Source organism: Lentinula edodes, assembly GCF_021015755.1.
Source record: "Lentinula edodes strain Le(Bin) 0899 ss11 chromosome Unknown C8R40scaffold_3, whole genome shotgun sequence".
In the NCBI taxonomy this organism is placed as follows: Eukaryota; Fungi; Basidiomycota; class Agaricomycetes; order Agaricales; family Omphalotaceae; genus Lentinula; species Lentinula edodes.
The window spans coordinates 1,680,483-1,701,468 of NW_025764309.1; the positions used below are offsets into that span (position 1 = coordinate 1,680,483).

A 20,986-nucleotide genomic window follows, 5' to 3' on the forward strand; every position below is an offset into this window, starting at 1 on the left:
TGGGACCAATTAGTTGGCTCCTTGGATTTGAAGTTACACGCGACATTGACAAGAAGACCATCACCCTCAGTCAAAAAGCCTACATCGAACGGATTATCAAACGTTTCGGCCAGGAAACTTCTCGTCCCGTCGTCACTCCAATGGAACCTGGAATTGACTTATCCCCCGACTCACCTGCTGTGTCCGACACTCTCTTATCGCCAAGTGAACAAGCCACATATCGTGAAGCCGTAGGTTCCCTCATGTACCCAGCAAAGGTATCTCGACCTGATATAGCATACGCAACGTCGACGGTTGCATGCTACATGCACGAACCTCACACGACTCACTGGACCGCAGTAATCCGTGTGTACAGGTACCTTAATGGGACTACGGATTTCGCTCTGGTTCTTGGCGGAAAAGATTCGCCTTCACTGTTCCTCTTTTCTGATGCTGATTGGGGATCACAAATGAACCGACGCTCAATATCCGGCTACGTTTCGTACGTCGGCGTTGGTCCGATCTCCTGGAGTTCAAAGAAACAACCCATTGTCACCCTTTCGAGTACCGAATCTGAATACGTCGCGCTCACACATGCCGCCAAGGAACTTATTTGGCTTCGACAACTCTTTTCAGAACTCATCCAACCTCTTTCCGAACCAACTACACTCTGCTGTGATAATCAGAGTGCTATCCGACTTTCAAAGGACTCTACTTTCCATGCACGTACTAAACATATTGACATTCATTTCCATTTTATTCGTCAGGTCGTCGAACGGGAACAAGCAAGCATTCGATACGTTCCCACAGACGACATGATTGCGGACATATTCACGAAGTCTCTTGCTCGTATCAAGTTTGTACGTTTCCGTTCTTTACTTAATGTCCTTGATCTTTCCTCTATCAACTAGCCTTTTGGCTCGAGGGGGAGTGTTAACATTATCCGATCCTCAAGGCTACATACCCGTACATGAACATATCGCTCCGCTCTCGTTTTACGTTACTTCGCATCTTACTATTTGCTCGCTTACATACCGACACATCTCAGTGCTTTACTACCACTGAGATGTGAGTACACTCATTATAACATTCCTTTTATACTCATTTTATTGACTCTCTTTTAGTATAGTATTAACTATCCTATCTAGGTATATCAGTGCTTTACTACCACTGAGATTATAGTATTAACTATCCTATCTAGCTTCGTTGTCCGTCGTTTGCACCTTCAGTACCCGTCGTGAATCCCTATCCTTGGTCCACTGTGCAAACACCTTGTTCATCATTTACCCTACATGCAAGGTTACTTCGTGGAATTGATCCTCTACATTAGGTTACTGATGTTGATCTGTAGCGGTGGATGTACTTCGCCCCGGTCGTTCTGGTAAATACAGAACAAACCATATTCCAGTTACCTCATCTAAATCGTCGTGTTCGATAGGGTCTCATGTTCACCGTCGGTGTCTTTATGGGTTGGAGTACGTTGAGCCGCACCAAGGAGATGCCGTACGAAATGCTTATTCCCATTTACATCGGAGGCTGCTTCTGGGTCTGGACATACGAAACAATTTACCAACACATGGTGAGATGATTATTCCGGTGATCCATGTAAGGCTGAACCTTTCAATCTGTTGCAGGATAAAAGTGATGATGTGAAGATCGGGATTCGCTCTTCTGCCTTGCTCTGTGGTCAATATACAATCCCTGTGTGCTTTTCCACTGCAGTAGCATTCTTCGGACTGCTTAGCTACGGAGGGTACTTGAATGGCCACAGTTACCCATTCTTTGCTGGAGTTCTGTTAGCTGCAGGACTGTTATTGTCGAAACTTCTACGTACCGACATTGATCGACCCGCTGATTGCAGAGACTTTTTCCTGCAAACACCTTTGATTGGGCAAATCCTTGTCGGAGGCTTCGTAGCTGACGCCATCATTGGTCGAATTTCGAGTGGCATAGCTCTTTGAGCAGGTCATAACCTACCACAATTTCATTCTCGCTTGCAGTTTTCGAATTTTACAACATGCTAAAGTTTAATATATGCTCTATTTTCCTGATGTCCTCGCGCAAAATTTGGCGCTTCATCGTACTGGACAACCTGTAGCATTCCTTCTCTTCCCGTGTTGTTGGCTTTATTTTGTTGTATGTAGTGGCATGGGCCTCCGATGACTGTGAATTTCAGTAGTTATTTCAATCAGCATTGAGCAATGGAATAGTCAACTGTCACATTCAGTGTGTACATATACATATTGTAATTTGTATAAATTACCGTTAATTGACTGCATCGATAATCTTGATGCTCTACTTGGGTTGACGCTGGTTGGCGACGAGATTAAATCATTTTCCTTAGCGAATTGTTTCTACAAAGTGCCGAAGCCACTGCGAATATGATCATAGCTTCCAGAATAAATCTTGGTCCATGCCTGAGTGGCTGCCCAAAAGGTATTCCATAAAACTAGGAAGGTCATATGTGGACAGCGTAGTGGCCTGCCAAGCTGGCCTCGTCGGGGATAGATTCTCTTCTAGACTCGTTCATCTCACGCAAACCTAGCAGAAAACGCGCGATCATGATGGAAGACAACCTCAACACATAGAAAAAGATGTTTTTTCGCAAGTCAAGGTTTACATAGCAACAATGTGAACTCAGGTATGAGAGGGGGAACAGGAGCTCACACGAGAAAGTTGCTGAGGATAGGGCTGTAGAGTCCCTGAAATCACCAGAACGATATGAGCCGTGCCTTGGTTCGAAGGTAGTAAAAGACGATTTTATCCATCCCTGTGGAACCTGTGGGATGCAAAATCAGTATTGCCTGATATTCCTGGCTCACAAGGAGGACACCTACGAAATAAAGCACAACTGCAATGATTTGAGGTGTTGTGACGACCCTGCTCATACCAAAGTCTGAGATAATCCCGCGAGTGACAATGGGAAACCCGTACCCGAAATATAAAACGCCTAGTTGCATTCCGCTCGACAATCAGCGTGACAAACTTGAAAGGACGAACTAAATTGGCTTGCCTGATCTCAGAACATATTCAGAGAGATTTTGCCTGGCCACCTTGCGAAAACCACCACATCCGCGGATGGCTTGCATCATTCGGTTTGTCACCAATGCTGAAGCGAGCAAAAGGCAGCTTTCTGAAAGATTTGATACTATCATGCAACTCACATGTTGCCAAGATATCGAATGCAGCCAGGGAAATGTAGGTCATGACTCCAGCTGGGTATAGAAGTAGACATAATACGGGTCAGGATGACAGACTGATGGACGGAACGAAAATTTTTAATCAAGCATGCTCACAGCTATATATAAGGATGAGAAGCCCACAATAATGAGAACAGAAAGAACAATGTATGTACTCCCAGGGTTTTTGAAGATAGCGTGTTGTGAGTACAGGAGGATTGAACGCCTTGAGGCTACATTGTGAAATTCAAACGGGAAGGTGCAATGATCGGGCTCGGACATGGGTGAGTGCGATTGACCACGGCATAAACTCGAAGAATCCATGATACTTTGTTTGTTTCGCATCATGAGTATCCGGGGACTGTGGGAGGTACTTTGAGAGGCGAGCTTTACGCACCAGTGATCGCTATGCGTGTCGGGATGAATGAAAGGAACCAGGAGAATTGATAGAGTGCATCGCAACTGTCAGCCTCAGTCTCAGCTGTTCTGTTTGACAGGAATATAGCTCTGGATTTGACGTACTGCAAACAAGTTGATGAGGTTGAGTGCTTTTATAGCAAGGGAATGTCCATAGCCACTCGCCTGAGGTATATTTGGGGTATAGCAAACGCTCCATATCTGGTATGCCACGACTGGATAGCGATTTGTGAAGTGGATAACGTTTGACCATTTTATGGGAGTTAGATGAGGAGGGTACAATGATGACGAAAACGAAGAAGAGAAAAACGAAAAGAACTGAATCGAATACATCGAATTGTGAATACAGATTGCAATTGTGCTGCGAATAATGAATTGTGGAAAAAACTGGGAAACCAAGAAACCAACGGTTCCAGCCGGCCCGGAACGCTTAAATTTCCAAGCACTCTTTTTACTTTGTTTGCTAACCGCGACAATGGTCAATGCTTCGCATTTGGTGGGCATTTCCATTGAACTCATGACTTGATTAGGAAAATATCATCAACTTTCATGCTGAAAATCTCTCTAGCTCAAAACAGCTCAAAACCCCCGTTCTGGATATCCTCCACGTTGCTCAGCGTGACGCAAGTCGACGCAGGTGCCTCACGAACCAACGAGTACTTCCAAGTGGATGTTGAACGTTGACATGTAAGTCCGAAAATGTAGAACTAATGCGCGTTCTTTGTTCCTGTTCAATCATGATGTTTTGAAGCTTCCTATGCAAAACATATCTTAAGGTTATAATAAGCAGATGCTCGACGTCAAATGTACCCATTACGCACCGTTTACCAAACCGCGAGAGAATCCCCAAGCTGTCAGACTGTGCTTGATTACTAGGGACGAACCGAACTCCTTGTTTGTACCATCACTACGACTTTTGAAGAACTCTGCACCTTATCTCAATGACTACTCACAGATTACATCCTATCGCTGCTCGGGTCGGATGGCTCAGGCCGCTTACATAGAGGGATTGCATGCAAACTGCAATCCTTGGTATCGAAATGTGCGACTGCTGCCCTTTTGAGTGCACACTAGAACCTTCCTTATAAATTTAACGGCAATAGGCAGGGATCCCAGTCGGAAAGGAGGTAGGAAGTCGAAGGTTCGGGTCCGTTGACAAACATAATCTGACCTTTGTTATTTGGTTATCTACATAGGAATTTCGACGTTCGTCCAAAATACGTTATCCTGACCTTACAAATATATTCGCGCAGGTGTATAATTCTCCCATGTGGTAAGAGATCCCTCGAAGCTCTGGGACTTATTTAAAGAGCGAGAAATTCCAGAGCAGAGCTGGAATCATCCAGTTTTCTCTCTTTCAGATCCTCATGAGTTACTTCAACATTCACTTCGCAATCACTGCTCTTGTCTCGATCGCATTCTGGCGGTTCCTAGTACGCAGGAAATCTAAGAGACTATTGAGCAACATCTCCGGTCCACCCTCCCCTTCGTGGTTCAAAGGTACAGTGATAGATAGCACCAGATTATCCTTTGATCTGGTATTAACCCCTTTCCGCAGGCAACTATCAACAAGTCTTCAATCCTGATGCCTGGGGATTCCACGAGTTCCTTGCTGAAAAATGTAGGTTGGATTCATTGTACATAATTGAGACTATGGTCTGAATTTTCCAATAGATGGCAGCATGTCCCATCTTCACGGCCCTTACGGGGTAAGGAGTTGTTTACGACTTGAAGTAAGACTGTACTCAGGGATGTTCTAACTCAGACAAATACACTGTATACTTTTGATCCCAAAGCGATGCAAAGTGTGCTGGTTAAAGTACGAACATTTTGAGCTTCACACTCGACTTTGACTTCAATTGATTCAACTCTTGTCTAAAGGATCAGGATGTGTTCGAAGAGGAGGACGGTTTCATCAAGTCCGTTCTTCAAATCATCATGCTAACTCTCGAACTCATTGATTCTACATATGCAGAGGGAATCTTTTGATCTTCGGAGAGGGGCTGCTTGGTACATTGGGTATGTCATTGTCATTGGAGAGACTCTGCAGCTTCACTAATTCAATGAAACAAAGGACACCAACATCGCAAACAGAGGAAAATGCTGAATCCCGTCTTCTCCGCCGCTCATATGCGAGAAATGAGTATGAATGATTTTTCGCTCATTTGACGGATAAAATGACATCTTTACAAATAGTCCCGGTATTTTTTGAGGTCACCCACAAGGTAATTCATCTATGTTGTACATGAACAATGTCTTGCCCAACACCGCATTGAATACTTAGCTGGAAAGTGCGCTGAAAAACCGATTACAAGCTGGACCTTCCACCCAAGAGGTATGTGTGTAATTCAGATCCAAGGGATCAGAGTTATTGAATTCTCGCATGTTCATAGGTTGAAATTCTTTCCTGGATGGGACGTACTGCCTTGGAGTTGATAGGACAAGCAGGTTTAGGTTACTCATTTGATCCCCTGACAGATGAAGAATCTGCCCATCCATATAGTCAAGTTATCAAGGAGCTATTGTATGTCAAAATGCTGGAACATTCCCTCTATTTCTCTCATATCTTCGGGGATCTCTAGTCCTACCCTGATCCGTCTGCAGTTCTGGCAATTCAATGTCCTTCCCTATGTATCTTGGATTGGTACTGCAGGCTTTCGTCGCCGTATTGTCAAAATGTTGCCTTGGAAGGACCTACATCATGTGCAAGACATGATCGACTATATGTACGGTGTCTCAGAAGAAATATACAAGATGAAGATAAATGCTTTAAATGCGGGTGATGAGGCAGTGGCCTTGCAAATTGGAAGAGGAAACGATCTTATCAGTGTTCTCAGTGAGACCCTCTATTTTAGTGATATGTGTGGTATTATTTCTGAATTTTTCCAGTGAAGGAAAACATGAAAGCTTCTAAAGAAGATCGCCTGAGGGATGTTGAAGTTATCGATCAGGTAATTCCTAAATTTCCTGACTACCCCATTATCTGTGCTGATTATGATCCACCCTCATCAGATGAAGTATGAATTCGAAAAGTATTGCTTGCCAAAAAAAATGAAAGCCTAACTGTATATTTCTAGTACCTTGATCTTTGCCGCCATGGACACAACCTCGGTGAACCTAATTATGCACTAAATTCTCCAGTATGTATTGATTGTTCCTCTTAATCTAGAGCGGTATGGCTCGGATTCTTCATCTTCTTTCTCAACATCCTGAGGCGCAACAAAAGCTTCGTCAAGAGCTCATCGAGGCAAAACACCTGAAAGATGGACATGACTTTTCCTACGAGGACTTGACCACTTTGCCATATCTCGATGCGGTCTGTCGAGAGACGCTTCGTCTGTGAGTCTTCATGTACCTTTAGAATGTGTTCAATCTTTTGAATCTCGCATGATATCATTGACAAGATACACCCCCGTCACCACTGTTACTCGAAGGTGGGAGGACTTTATCTGGTTCATTCGAGGAATACACCATCTCAGTTTCAATAGGGCACGCCGAGATGCAATTATACCTCTTCTCAGACCTATTATCGGAATGGATGGTACTGAAGTACATGAGGTGGCTGCTCCAAATGACACTATAGTCGTCGTATCTATCTTCAACTCGAACAGAAATCCAGACTTGTGGGGTGAAGGTAAGGGCGTTTCATTAATAAGATATAGGTTTAAACTAATGTACATTAGATGCCGGCGAATGGAAGCCAGAAAGATGGCTTTCTCCGCTGCCAAAAGCCCTTCTCGAGGCGCGCATTCCAGGAGTCTATTCTCATTTGTAAGTTAGGATTCATGTGAATGAGATGTCTGCTCGCTGATTCTGCTACTTCTAATGTCTAGAATGACTTTCCTTGGTGGCGGACGCTCCTGCATGTACGTATCTCCGTCCATACCCTGAGAGCGTACTCAATGCATTTAATATTGATAGCGGATTCAAGTTCTCGCAGTTGGAAATGAGTGAGCTTTCTCCGATCGAAGAATTGCAACCGTTATAGTGGCTCATACTGTTTTACAGAAGTTGTCATATCCACCTTGGTGGAAAAGTTCCAGTTCTCCCCGTCGTCCAACGAGTCAGAAATATTCTGGCAGATGAACGGCGTAACGGCGCCCGTTATTGGGAAAGATAATCATCCGCAACTGCCCATCCGCATCAGTTTGGTAAACTAATATCGGAAACGGGATATGTAAAATGCTAGAATATGCTTGTACGACTAGTAGTAGGTCTGTGTGTGTTTCAACGTCTTCGCCGTCATGTGGATACATAGAGATTGTTGGTCCTTTCTTCAAACTTTTTCGCTTTACCCCCTTCGACCATTGCATACGAAAACGATGTTTGTTGCAAGATAGCTTGTAAAATTGCTTTCGCGAAGGCTTTTTGTTCACCATGACAACGATTAAGGACCAACCAAGTAGGGGCGTAGTAGCTCGTAGAGGATGAGCGCAATACTTGCGCTCGCTCGGCCTTCCCATATCATACATACCCCTCACCTCTTCGTACATTCCAGCCTGCGCCGGGATCAGATAAAATCACATTCAAACTTGCCGCTGCTTTAGAATTTTGCTGTAGCTAAGGCTGTACCTCAATCTGCGCTCGATCGCAGAGGTTCAAAGCATAGGCTATGCCAGATATTGGTTTCATTCCATTCATTTTACATTGTTACATTATCTGAGATTGTCGCAATTAGTACGCCCACTCAGAGTTGCTTTGGAGACCCTCCTCAGCCTGCTTCTTGGCTTGGTGCTTCGCTTTCTCCTTGTCAACAAAATCGAGCTGCACGAACACCGTTAGATTATGATCTTAAAACGGAGTATCATAGATAACGTACTCCTTTAGTCTCAACCATTCGGTCAACGAAGGCACCGGAGAAAGCAGCACTAAAAATATGTATTATTGAGCTGGGATCAATGATGAACGATGGGTGCACGCACAGGAGTTCCTTAGCCTTAGCATGGTTGTCGGGCTTCCCGTTCTCCGCGCAGTGCTTCTCGTATGCTTTGGCAGCCTGTAATCGACGATCGTTCTTGATCAGCAACATGCGCAGTTAAACGGGAGAACAGTGACAAACTTCGTAGGAAGCAGCGGCAGCAATCAATTCATGGGACAATTCCGCCTTGTGAGGGGCATTTACGACCTAGGACAGATCCAGCTTGTAACTTGGACGATGGAGAGTGAGTGAAAGGATAGATACCTGGTCGTAGGCTTGAGCCTCATCGGATTCGTGGTGGAAGAAACCCATTGATGATGTCTGTATGAGGTGGATGTAGTGGAAAAAGAAGAAAGGAGATGAAGAGATACCGACGTTACGATGGTCTTTTATACCCCAGAATTAGGGGCAGATCAGATAAGATCATATCACCAAGATCACCGCCGCAGCTGTGAGTTGATCATGTCCAACTAACGGAAACAAGAAACAGCCGCTTCATTTCGAGGTATGTACATAAATGTGGAAAGTCAGTCACTGTGACGCAGAGCTGTACAGATAGCGGTAGCTAAGTGCAACGATAGAAAGACGCGTTATTTTATAATTGCACGATATCCGGTACATATACATTCCCAGTGATTGCGCTTCCGAAAAGGAAATGGGCTCGTCGCCAGAGTTTATCGATTATCGAACACCAGATCAGCGCCCGGTATTTTTGGGTACATTATCATATGCGCTAATTCATCTGTACTGCCGCTTCCCCGTATGCGTGAATGGATTGCAGGTCCAGCCATCCCCAGACGACGCGCTCAGAGGATATGGACGGCGATAGCACGTTGTTTTTAGATCGAACTAAAACCGGAAGATGTCAATCATACGGCGTAAGCTCAATCAGCTCAATCACAACTCGTACTTTCGTACACTTCCTTCCGACGGCGAGTCTGTTCGGGGATTCTTTCACAACGATGACTGAAGCAAGAACTCAACGATGGGCAGCACTGTATATACAGTGAAATAAAGGCGGACCGGAGGGTTGAAACGCGAATTGCTTCGGAGACCAGGAGACGCGTGGAACGCACTGCCCGAGCCAGCGGCAGCGCTGGCATATCATGGGCCACAAGAACCTAGAAGGGGGTGTTGGTCTGGAATGGGTCCCCTGAATCATAGGAATGGGATGTGGGTGACAAAAGTGCTTGAGCAGTTTTTCGTCGATCCAGAGAAAGAGCTCAGATGATAGAGACAATGATCAAGTGACAGAAGCAAGTGTTGGAAATGCGACGTGCTTGTAGGGATCACTAAGGAAGGAAGTTCCAGATGGTCTTGTCAATCTTCAGCCTTACGGCAGACTTGTTTTTTGAGTACATATTTTTTTGCTTGTTATATTTTCCCTAGTTGCTGTCTTCACTCGTCAATCGAATATCATTGAAAGGTACACCCATAATGAAGAGCATATCCGCTCGGGGATCGTATTAAGTCCGATCCTCAGAGAAAATCTATGTTCTTCGACTGTTGAATCCGTTGTGTTTTACAGCTTCGTATGCGAACAGTGGAGGTTTAACCTGAGTAACCCTAACCCTGCCCAAGCACCCTCTGAGCGCGTTCCATGCGCACGGACCGCCGCCCTTAGCTTTCCCACCACCCGGGTTTAAGCAAAACAAAATCATTTGAGCCAGGTTTGAACTTAGTTATGGACCTCGAAGGTACGCAATCGTGCAGCCTATTTGATATAAACATTATCGTCAAGAATTTCAGGGGTTTCGAGCTATTTCCGACGCAATACGTCGTTTCTTCGCGGCTGCGTACTTGTGCGGTCAGCCGCTGTGACCTGTCGCCAATGACGAAGTCGAAACTATCTGCAAACAATGCAATGGATCCATATAAAATCATGGTTAGGAATCCTGAGAATCTAATATCATCCCAAAGAAATATCGTGATGTCCGCTAAGCTGTTAGACCCTTTGAAATCTCTCGTCGATATCATATCCACTCAGACTGCGGTCCTGCAGTCTGCATACTCCAAGAACAATACCGAGGCTCCTTCTCTGGACACTACATTTCAGCCTAGCTTATTAGAAATTGATCCCAGCGTCATAGCAGCCCGGCATCTCATAGTAGCAGCTGCTACACAACTAATCGCCACGATTCAGTCACCGGTCGAGTTTCTGCAAAGCCATGCGGGCAGGATCTATGATACAGTCACTCTTGGATTCGTGATCGATGTCAATATTCCCGAAATTTTGAAAGAGGCAGGAACACAGGTAGCGTTCAACAGCAGATGTTTCTTCCTTATCCTAATTTGTTATTTAACAAGGGCCTTCACGTCCGCCAAATTTCTTCCATCACAGGCGTGGAATCGTCATACCTCGGTGAGCATACTCAATGTCGTTATTCAAACTCAAATTAATCAGTAGAACGCTTTTTTCGGTGTGAATCATAGCTCGTGTTTTACGCTACTTGGCCACCCGCCACATCTTCAAGGAGGTATCACCCGATGTGTTCGCCCATAATCGTCCATCTTCAATGTTGACCAAGGCCAAATCCCTTAAGGCAATCGAAGAAGAGTTTGTCGATACATATATCTTTTTCCATCCTCATGTTACTCATCTTGTTTGTTCGTTCAGTCCCATCGGCCGATTTGACAATGCTGCCATTCCTGCTTTTCTACATATAGTGTAGGTCTATCCAAAAACCTCCCATTCTTTTGCAGTACCCATTTCTCCACCTCATTGGACAGGTCAGACGAACTTCTCAACTCCTCGGTTCCGTTCACATCTTTCGTCAAGAATCCTGGACAAGCTTCGGCTCCGTTCAACATTGCTTACAAGACATCCAAAAAGATGTGGGAGTGGATGGAGGAACCGGGAAACGAACTGTCTGAGCGTAAAATCACAGCGGCGATGAAGGACACCGGTGACGCAATGTACCCGCCGGAGATATTTACGTCTGGTACGTCGACTTAGCTGCAGTTTCCTTGAATCGCACTCATAAATTGTACCCTATGTAGGTATTGATGGTGACGCCCTGAAGATAAATGATGTCGTCGTCGATGTTGGTGGAGGCTCTGGCTTAGTAACTTTGGCCCTTAAGAAAGCCTATCCGAAGTTGCGCTACGTTATACAGGACCTTGAACCAACGATTGCGGCTGCAGGAAAGGTGAGACATTGTCTTCGTGAGCAAGTTCTATCTTCTTATCTTGGTATCTATACATTCAGGTCTGGGATGAAAAGGATCCGGAGGCAGTGAAAATAGGGCAGGTCCAGCTGCAAGGTGTGTAGTGCTTCATCGACCGTATTTCCATACGGCGTTGACGTTGTTAACTTTCCAGTACATAACTTTTTCACACCCCAGCCTATCAAGGATGCCGCCGTGTATTTCCTCCGCCTCATTATTCACGACTGGCCAGATGAAGATGCCAGGAAGATCCTCACCTGTCTTCGCTCCGCTGCCGGCTCTCACTCAAAATTGATCCTTTTCGAAATGCTAGCGAAACACGTCACTGAAGGTCTTGGTTCTGGCCCAAGTGCTCCGTATCCTCTGTTACCAAATTTCGGTGCCGTTGGAGCAGGCTTTTTCACGACTCTTGATATGGCAGTGAGTAGGGAAATTCGTATGATACGTACAAAGCCGGAGGAGCTGATGAATCTTGAACTTGGGTGTAGCTACTCACCATGTACAATGGCAAGGAGAGAACGTTGGAGGAGTACACACAACTGGGGAGGGAGAACGGATGGAAGTTGGAGGAAGTAAAGCCCGGGAAGCTGACTGCATTCGTGTTCACCCCAATTTAACTTTGCTACAAGGTTCCTACGATGAATATGTTCGTCCATGACATACGAATGAGATATGAGATTCCATTCTCGCGGAGGATCGATGAATTTTGGAGGATCCCTCAAGTTGCGCAGTCTCGGTTTCAACGATTCGTTTCCAATGCCAGTTGTCGTAAAATTTCCTCACCAGCGCTGTTGTTATAGTCGAGCATTCACTGAATCTTTTATCTTGAGTCTTTACTCTGGGCGACGCGAGAATTGGAAGTTCGATGAGGTCTGGGCGATGACTGAGAGTTCATACCGATACTCCAACGGATATTACATGGATGATTGCTAATGCCGAGAGACCAGCAACTGAGTCAGGTAGGACTCTTTACGCTTGGTCATCTTGTCAAGTTCATCCGCCTAATCTCTCCGCCGTGGCCTAGGATACCTTCCTTCGAACGAGGAACAACGAAGGGCTCTTTTGGTAGGGGGAAGGTACGCACAGTACTTTTCACCTTGCGAGCTCTTACGATGCCCTTCAACGGCGGCAGTTCTGGCTAAATTCATCAGCAAGATTCTATCATCCGATGTTCACGGAAGTTAATGACTGTTATTCAACTCGGCTACATACCTTTCTTCACAATCTGGTAAGCAATAGTCAGGCAAACGTTCACGAAACCCGAAGGACCCAAGCGGCCCTATAAAAACATGGTATAGTCATCATTTTCTCTCTGTTCTCTTACAGCAGCAATCACTGATTGTGGCATGTCTGGATTTAGCTCCCCTCTTTTACGCGTCCCTCGCGGTCATGCGTGTGTCCGTTGTCGACAGCGTAAACTGGTGAGTGTTATGAGTTATATTGTGTATTCAGTCTAGAATGAACTATCGATTCATATGATGGTAGAAATGTAGTGGAACGAGACCGACATGCACCGAGTGCGAACGCGCGAATGCCGAAGATGAATGTGAATACATTGGGAAGACTGAACGGTCCAAAACATCCATCCTACAAGACGAAATAGACCGTCTCCAAGCTCGTGTACGCGATCTAGAAAAAGCTGGCCCTATTCTCCTGCAGCAACCTTACAAGGAAACTTCACGTCCAAGTAATCATACTTCCGAATTGTCTGAGGATTTATCGAAACAGCTGTATGTCGAACAGTGATGAATCAAATTGTTTAAAACTTAATGTGATTCAGCATTGTAACGTTCATGGAAAACGCGAATGAGCTGTGCTTTTTCCTGAATTCTGCTAGATTCCGTGTGTGGATCGAGAATCCGGTGCAGCAACATCGTGCTCCTCCACCAGCCGCTCTAATGAGCGTTGTTCTTTTATGGGGAGTGCATCTCTCCCAAGATTCTACGCTGAGACAACTGGAAGAAGACCTATTCGCTCGTGTCTTGCGCGAAACTGCCGGTATATCTTCTGCACACCGTCCTGATAATTTTCTGTACAATCTACAAACCGAATTCCTTCTCGCTCGTTATCTCTTCTCGACAGGAAAGATAATAGAGGGGAGATATCACGTCTCATGTGCTCTTTCGATCGGAGTTGGAAGCGGGATCAATAAGATACGGTCCAACCAACCCCCGCCCCCCAGATATGCTGCGATATCATTATTACCACCGGTATCCGATATGATTGAAGAAGGTGAGCGGATTCGGTGCTGCTGGTCTGGCTTTATGCTGGATAAAAGTTGGGCTGCGGCGTTGGAAACGAGCTCGGATATGCTTTGTCCCGCAGAGATTTCTGGCGCTCAGACGGACACTCCTTGGCCTCAAGATGAAGAAGTATACGAGCAAGTGAGTTCTCTGATGATCATTGATGTAAAAGAAATTTTAACTTTCCGATTTATATAGGGAGGAAATCTCCTTCCAGAAGGGTATAGCTTCACCACATTAAATTTCATTAGGGGGACTCCAACTTCGGATCTTGGGGACTCCATCGAAGCAACATTGGTTAAAGCAGTTTTCTGCTGGGAACGTGCTTGTAATTTGACTAAGGATACTTGGACATTGTGTAAGCCTCCTCGCTCAATTTGTACTCTTGCTCAACCTCTTAAGGCAGCTTCGGAAGAGTACATTGAGTACCTCATCTCATACGACCAACGTCGACAATGTATAGCAAGATTCATCTCTACATTGACTTACTCGGAGGACATCGAGGGTCTCATTCCCTCGAAGGCCCTCAAACGACTCAAAGCACACAGTATGGCTCACGCTGCTAACATTGAAATCCTCAGGATACTTCCATCCTTCGAACAAAATGAAGACAACCAAACGCAAACTCGGTCTATGGTATCATCCGCAGAAGAAATTATGAAGCTACTTGCGTCGCCTTTACTTCGTCCTATCCAGTATATCGACTCGGTTATGGGGGTACGTTTTCGTCTAATTCGTCCATAGTGCCAACCTATCCTTTTGGTATCTTTATAGTCTGTGTGGAAGCTCGCTTATCAGGTCCTTGCTGAAGAAATCATAAGATTGAAGCTCGAAACTCTGCACTGGGAAATAATATCGGATCTACTAGAGACTATGAAAAATGCAGTGACGGTTATAGCGAGATTGTCAAAGACCTGTGTGTTTATGAGTATGTTCTTATACTCATCTCATGTCGTCAAGTGATAATATATTTCACCTCAGGATATCAGCTTCACGAAATTCAGAAAATCGTAGCGAGTGTACACTAAGCTTGGACAGGGAATAAACTTGAATAAAAACAACTTTTTGCGGACTCTGATTAAACAAACGTCACACCAGAACTACAGGTAGAATTGAATACTAAGGAAACCCAGCTTTGTCGAAGAAGACTCTCATATACCAGCATGAACACTCCTCGTGCGCGATCTGGACAGCTCTCACGTGAGCGCGTTTCGCAAATGGACCACTGAGTCCGCACTGCCATTGCCCTGCAGAGCGTATTGTGGTGAGCCGTCAAATTGATTCAAACATGATCCTTAAGGATCCTGATAAATGTGATTGAATAGCTTGGACTATCGTGGCGTCGAGGTCGACGTGGTGCACCTATGCAGCGAAATGTTTCAATTCGATGGTTGATAGGAATGATCTAGATGCAAGGATTATTGTTTTGTGCTGAAAGGAATATACATGGCAGAGACATCGCATATATCCCTCGGAAAGTCTCCCGTCCGTATCTCTTTTCACCCAAACACGGCTCAGATTGAAGTCTCCTGAGGATTCCAGCACCCCATTATCTCCAGCCCCTGCAGCCGATACGCCTGTCTTCCCGCTCACACCTGGCATCTTTCCTGCGCGTGATACGTCCGAGTTGTACCGTGTCACGGAACGTGCTCCCTGCAAAACACCTGGTTTACATGTGAGATTCGCGTCAACTCGATGTCATATGGTCTTTCGGAGATTGGGTCGCAGAGGGCAGGAGTGAGCGCTGAGCCGTATTTACGGCCATAGGGTATAGTCGGGAGGGACACATGGGCTGTGAGTTCCTGGATGTGGTCATTTGACCGGAGAGCCTTGTAAAGGTCTTCGTATTGTGGCGCCATAGAGCCCTCGGGTCTATAGATCTGACATAGGTCTTGGTGGTCCATGGCGTAAAGGTTGAATTGGCCGGTGTAAGAACAGTTAGCCTCCGTTAACGGTGTGATGCTCTTTCGTATGAAATTTTTGGGACGCGGTCTGACATTGCCAAAAAGGACCTTCTTTGCGACAAAATGGTTCAGAATGACGACCTCCCGGTGAGCACGCAAAAAGTTAGAGCAACAAACTCGCAAGCGTGAAACACTGAGCTGGTGGACACAGATAATCAGTGATTATCATCCTCACGAACCGCACGTGTTGACCACTACGTCTTTTTCTTCACGAGCTGCACGTTTTGACCACCGCACACATATATTTCCTTCGCTGTTCCATCATCGTCATCGCTCACCATGGGGCAGTACTGGACAATAATGAGCATCGACAACAGTGAAGCCACTGGGCACTTGGGAAAGCTGGGAGAGTTCTTCTGGATGCCAGATAACTCGCTTGTCAGCTGCCTGACGACTCCTGTGATTCCATCGTCTTACAAGACTGCTGCTATTGCTAGTTTTGGAGGGAAATCACAAAATCTCAAGTGCGTATTATATTGAGATTCCCTGATTGAGTTGACTGTACACTAGAAAGAATTATCCTCCATCGATCCTTTTGTCACTTCCGCATGAGCTCTTGCTTGTAATAGCCGAAGAACTCTCCGAGGATTATCTTGATCTCATTTGCTTTTCTGTTACATGCATAGACGCATGGGAGCTGACTGGACAATGCCGATACCAATCTCTGTCTCAAAAAATAAAGAGTAAAAGCTGGGCCGGTAGTCGTATAATCCTATTAGGAGATTACGCTGGTGCCTTGCCCAAGGGACTCCTTACCGATGCAGAAAAGAAGGAGCTCAGGCTTGACGGTTATGCAGATCATGAATTCGGGTCACTTCTCTATGCTCACCCAGCTTTTCGGATGCCGTCCTATAAAATCCTCAATGACTTTTATTATGACGAAATAGCTCAGGACGATGATCTTTTTCATGAACTCCAGTACTTTGCTCATCGCGAGCCATTCTCCCGATGGATCATGCTACCAGGAAATTTCAAACTCACCAGATCGTCCTCGAAAGATCGTTGGATGATTCGCAATCTCACCAAACAGGAGTATGCAATCACCAGACGGCGGAGCCTCACACAGATTGTCTACAGTCTCATAGGATGCTCCGATGACCCTTCCGTTTCTATGCAAGGTGAAAGGTGTAGCGTGCTTATCAATGGACCCTGGGCAGGAGATAGGATTGACATCACACTTGTCTCAATTCATAGGAAAGAGCACACACCTGAGGAACGATCCAGTTGGAAAGACATCACTATCAGCGTCAAGGAGTTGTTGGAGGCCTTGGCGGCAGAAGACAATGATGGTGTTTTCAAATTCTAGACACTTACTTGTATACAGCTTTTACCTGAAACTATCCTTTATCCTTTGGGAACATTGCTTCTCTTACTTGTATAATCTGGGAATCGTGGATGCACCAGATCAAGGTGGAGTGAAAGAGGTGAGAATGAGGTACTAAACAAAGTGATGAGGTTCAGAGCTTGCGTTCTGTCCTCAAGGCTCACGGCATGGATTAGGCTTAGCTCTCTATCAACGTGCGAATGAAATTTTTGGGCCGCGGTCCGACATTACCAACAAGGACCTTCTCTGCGACAAAATGCTTCAGAATGACGACCCTCCGGTTAGTACTCAAAAATTGAGAGCAACAAACTCGCATGAGTGAAACACTGAGCCAGACGATCAGTGATTATCATCTACACGAGCGGCACGTGTCGACCACTCTTTTCCTTCACGAGCTGCACGTGTTGACCACTGCGCACGTATATTTCCTTCTCTGCTCCATCATTGTAATCACTCACCATGGGGCAGTACTGGGCATTAATAAGCATCGACAAGAGGGAAGCCACTGGGCACTTGGGAAAGCTGGGAGAGTTCTTCTGGATGCCAGATGACCCGCTTGTCAGCTGCCTGACGACTCCTGTGATTCCATCATCTTACAAGACCGCTGCTATTGCTAGTTTTGGAGGGAAATCACAAAAGCTCAAGTGCGTATTGTATTGGGATTCCCTGATTAAGTTAACTGTGCATTAGAAAGAATTATCCTACGTCGATCCTTTTGTCACTTCCGCATGAACTCTTGCTTTTAATAGCCGAAGAACTCTCCGAGGATTATCTTGATCTCATATGCTTTTCTCTTACATGTATGGACGCATGGGAGTTGACGGGAAAATGCCGATACCAATCTCTGTCTCAAAAAATAAAGAGTAAAAGCTGGGCCGGTAGTCGTATAATCCTGTTAGGAGATTACGCTGGTGCCTTGCCCAAGGGACTCCTTACCGATGCAGAAAAGAAGGAGCTCAGGCTTGACGGTTATGCAGATCATAAATTAGGGTCACTTCTTTATGCTCACAGAGCTTTTCGGATGCCGTCCTTTAAAATCCTCAATGACTTTTATTATGACGAAATAGCTCGGGACAATTATCTTTTTCGTGAACTCCAGTACTTTGCTCATCGCGAGCCATTCTCCCGATGGATCATGCTACCAGGCGATTTCAAACCCACGAGCACATCGTCCTCGAAAGATCTTTGGATGGTCCGCAATCTCACCAAACAGGAGTATGCAATTCCCACCAGACCGCAGAGCCTCACACAGATTGTCTACAGTCTCATAGGATGCTCCGATGACCCTTCCGTTTCTATGCAAGGCGAAAGGTGTAGTGTGCTTATCGACGGACCCTGGGCAGGAGACAGGATTGACATCACACTTGTCTCGATGCATAGGCAAGAGCATGCACCTGAGGAAGAATCCAATTGGAAAGACGTCACTATCAGTGTTAAGGAGTTGTTGGAGGCATTGGCGGCAGAAGACGACGATTATAGTGTCGGCGATTTCAAATTCTAAAGTTTTGTGTACACAGCTTTGACCTGAAACTATCCCCTATCCTCTGGGAACATTGCTTTTCTTGTATAATCTGGAAATTGTGGGTTCATAAGATCAGGTTAGAGTGAATGATGGGCCGAGTGAAACTCAACAGTCTACTCAAAGGAAATTTTACTTATTCCGGAGAATTTAACATGTTCTGCCACCCGCCAAAATCCGAAAGATATCAATGTCCGTTGGTGTCTGTTTGTTCACCATTCAAGTGCTGGAGTTGCCACACCTGCCGATTGATGCTGTGTGTACCTTAAGCAGCTTCAACGCGTTCAACCCAACCCTCATAATCATTGTATTTTAAAACTTATACATTCAGTTATATGTTTTGTAGTGTCGGCATTGAAAAGCCCTCGCTTGCTTGATAATTCGTCTATTTGTAGTTGGAAGTCATCAGACATTGATTAGTATGCCATATGCATCCCGAAAATCCATCGTCACATCTTCATGAGTCCCCAGAGCCTCCTCTTTCATGGAAGTTAACATTGCAAGGATAAAGTCCAAAGGTACCGCATGCAGTGACAATCTACCACTATCATTTTCCAAATGCTCTGAGAGCAAATGCTATACTACATAGGATATACTGCATTGTACTTCTAGAAGGTTTGTTACTCTCCAGACAGAGGTATGCTTACCACTGACCCAGAGTATCGGACATTACTAGGGCGGAGGGTTACTTACTTGTATATAAGCTGTAGTTACTTGCTGTATTTCCTTAGCTTTGATCTTGTCAAGTCCATGCCTTGGTGCCCCGCCTCGCCACTTGGTATTCTGAGATCTGTCTTTTATTGTCATCTCTTCTTTATTGTTCTTTCTCGCTACACATACCCTTTCATTCTAGTCTCTCCTTATTGTCTTTTCTCTACCCTGCAGGTACTACACGTATAGCTCCTAGTAGTTAGTCTGGTGCTCTGCACCAATGCACCGATCCGTAGATATAAATACTGCCTGTACATTACTGTAGTCCTCAGTTTAATTATCATCTTAGATCAACTTAGATCTCCTCTTCAACTGAGCTCATCCTCCCTTGTCTATAAGTCTTCTGGCTCATCGCCTTGAAGTACTTCCCACTCTGACCTTAGGACTTATAAGTCCTTTGGTTCGCCCCCCATTGTCGGCATTACCGCCGCTCCGACCTGGCTGCTCCTAGTTCTCATCTCCTCTGTTCTTGATCTCCGGGGACTAACGGCGTAATGGCGGTGTTGTTAATAACTTCACCACTGTCCCATTCGACCCTCCGCACTTAGACACCTTGTATCCCTTGGCACGGTTATACGGTGTACATGATCTTAACAGATCTCATCTATTCTACCTGGTTTAGTGCAGAACTTTGCTTGTTTCCTTTGTCGCTCCGCCACCTAAGGTTTTCTTGAGTGTGACACCTGGTGACACCTGTTACTAGAACTGTCATGAAGTACGTAGCCCCTATCATTTTCCTTTTCTCACCATCTCTACGCCCTTATTTGTACAATACATCACTCCATCACTTTCATGTCCCACCACTGTCAAACCCTCATCGATTACTGAGCCACCTGACCCCCTTCATCAATTACTGATCCATCAGTTACCCTTCTCCTTTTACCGGCTTCCGCCACCTTCTTTACTCTCAAACTGTACAGTATTACGTCGTCAGTTCTCGCAGACCGGATTGTGTATATAAAGCCAACCCCCACTACCTGGTCCCTTATCTTGACCTCTCTGTCATTATATTGGGACCAGGTACGTGCTTACTTACCAGTACTTACAACTACGATACTAATATAACTCTGTCATTATCTTGGGACCAGCTTGGGACCAGTCCGCCTCTGCTCTGCTTAGTCGCTCCGCATTACCACTCTGCTCAGTCGCTCCGCACCGTTGCTCTGCTCAATCGCTCCGCCTCCCTGGTCTAGTCACCCTGCCGCTGTCGCTTTGTGACATTAGGTCAAGATCCATTACTGCACTGACAGCCTACTGATAAGGTTGTCCTTGCAGGACCCGTAGACACCACGTCTTCCCCAGTCCCGCCCAATTCTGAAACACCCGCTGCCAGTATAGACTGCTCCACACTCCCACATGCACTTGACCCCAGAGACCACGCTCACGCCCACAACAACGACGATAATTGGCGCAACTGCCAGTCTCAACCTTGCCCCAATGCCCTTCCCAACTCAATCCAAGAGCCACTTACTGTGAGCAATATAACCTTCCTGCCAATTCCCCAACCCCGATTGCCTACTCCTATCATGTCAACTCCTATCCCGCCTGCCACACCAGCCCCACCA

At 45.6% G+C, this 20,986-nt stretch overlaps 7 protein-coding genes across 7 annotated transcripts; 5 read left to right on the top strand and 2 right to left on the bottom strand.

Annotated features, from left to right (window-relative positions):
- The first annotated feature begins 1,142 nt into the window (after positions 1–1,142).
- C8R40DRAFT_1084797 (uncharacterized protein) lies at positions 1,143–2,277 on the top strand. Its single transcript, XM_046227308.1, has 5 exons — positions 1,143–1,278; positions 1,331–1,357; positions 1,382–1,383; positions 1,417–1,558; positions 1,614–2,277. The coding sequence occupies exons 2-5, from the start codon at positions 1,337–1,339 to the stop codon at positions 1,938–1,940; spliced, it is 492 nt and encodes a 163-aa protein (XP_046091246.1). The 5' UTR covers positions 1,143–1,278; positions 1,331–1,336; the 3' UTR covers positions 1,941–2,277.
- A 256-nt stretch (positions 2,278–2,533) lies between these two features.
- Positions 2,534–3,893, bottom strand: C8R40DRAFT_1084800 (uncharacterized protein; the record flags this gene model as incomplete). Its single annotated transcript, XM_046227309.1, has 7 exons — positions 2,534–2,859; positions 2,928–2,929; positions 3,006–3,088; positions 3,144–3,194; positions 3,370–3,384; positions 3,556–3,639; positions 3,737–3,893. Coding segments are annotated over 7 exons (564 nt in total), but the record flags the coding sequence as incomplete, so codon positions are not given.
- A 975-nt stretch (positions 3,894–4,868) lies between these two features.
- Positions 4,869–8,057, top strand: C8R40DRAFT_469989 (cytochrome P450). Its single transcript, XM_046235164.1, has 21 exons — positions 4,869–5,075; positions 5,134–5,196; positions 5,250–5,284; positions 5,341–5,394; positions 5,457–5,494; positions 5,551–5,594; positions 5,650–5,718; positions 5,772–5,800; positions 5,860–5,910; positions 5,969–6,099; positions 6,158–6,411; positions 6,465–6,526; positions 6,588–6,592; positions 6,653–6,686; positions 6,745–6,914; positions 6,980–7,009; positions 7,064–7,209; positions 7,259–7,346; positions 7,409–7,441; positions 7,497–7,525; positions 7,584–8,057. The coding sequence occupies exons 1-21, from the start codon at positions 4,943–4,945 to the stop codon at positions 7,733–7,735; spliced, it is 1,650 nt and encodes a 549-aa protein (XP_046091248.1). The 5' UTR covers positions 4,869–4,942; the 3' UTR covers positions 7,736–8,057.
- A 101-nt stretch (positions 8,058–8,158) lies between these two features.
- Positions 8,159–9,018, bottom strand: C8R40DRAFT_469807 (uncharacterized protein). Its single transcript, XM_046235163.1, has 5 exons — positions 8,758–9,018; positions 8,635–8,700; positions 8,498–8,571; positions 8,395–8,443; positions 8,159–8,339 (listed from the first exon to the last, which is right to left on the bottom strand). Exons 1-5 carry the CDS (start codon positions 8,803–8,805, stop codon positions 8,250–8,252), a joined length of 327 nt encoding a protein of 108 aa, XP_046091249.1. The 5' UTR covers positions 8,806–9,018; the 3' UTR covers positions 8,159–8,249.
- A 1,405-nt stretch (positions 9,019–10,423) lies between these two features.
- C8R40DRAFT_1066255 (S-adenosyl-L-methionine-dependent methyltransferase) lies at positions 10,424–12,277 on the top strand (the record flags this gene model as incomplete). Its single annotated transcript, XM_046225753.1, has 9 exons — positions 10,424–10,747; positions 10,801–10,855; positions 10,927–11,050; positions 11,111–11,161; positions 11,197–11,435; positions 11,494–11,642; positions 11,702–11,756; positions 11,815–12,080; positions 12,149–12,277. 9 exons carry the CDS (start codon positions 10,424–10,426, stop codon positions 12,275–12,277), a joined length of 1,392 nt encoding a protein of 463 aa, XP_046091250.1.
- A 320-nt stretch (positions 12,278–12,597) lies between these two features.
- On the top strand, positions 12,598–15,431 carry C8R40DRAFT_1084832 (uncharacterized protein). Its single transcript, XM_046227310.1, has 9 exons — positions 12,598–12,619; positions 12,685–13,081; positions 13,146–13,390; positions 13,441–14,044; positions 14,102–14,261; positions 14,310–14,620; positions 14,678–14,831; positions 14,885–15,167; positions 15,229–15,431. Exons 2-8 carry the CDS (start codon positions 13,007–13,009, stop codon positions 14,929–14,931), a joined length of 1,596 nt encoding a protein of 531 aa, XP_046091251.1. The 5' UTR covers positions 12,598–12,619; positions 12,685–13,006; the 3' UTR covers positions 14,932–15,167; positions 15,229–15,431.
- A 643-nt stretch (positions 15,432–16,074) lies between these two features.
- On the top strand, positions 16,075–18,692 carry C8R40DRAFT_1084833 (uncharacterized protein; the record flags this gene model as incomplete). The annotated part of the gene is made up of 4 exons (XM_046227311.1): positions 16,075–16,331; positions 16,378–16,785; positions 17,831–17,835; positions 18,259–18,692. The coding sequence occupies exons 1-4, from the start codon at positions 16,147–16,149 to the stop codon at positions 18,690–18,692; spliced, it is 1,032 nt and encodes a 343-aa protein (XP_046091252.1). The 5' UTR covers positions 16,075–16,146.
- Between the last annotated feature and the right edge of the window lie 2,294 nt (positions 18,693–20,986).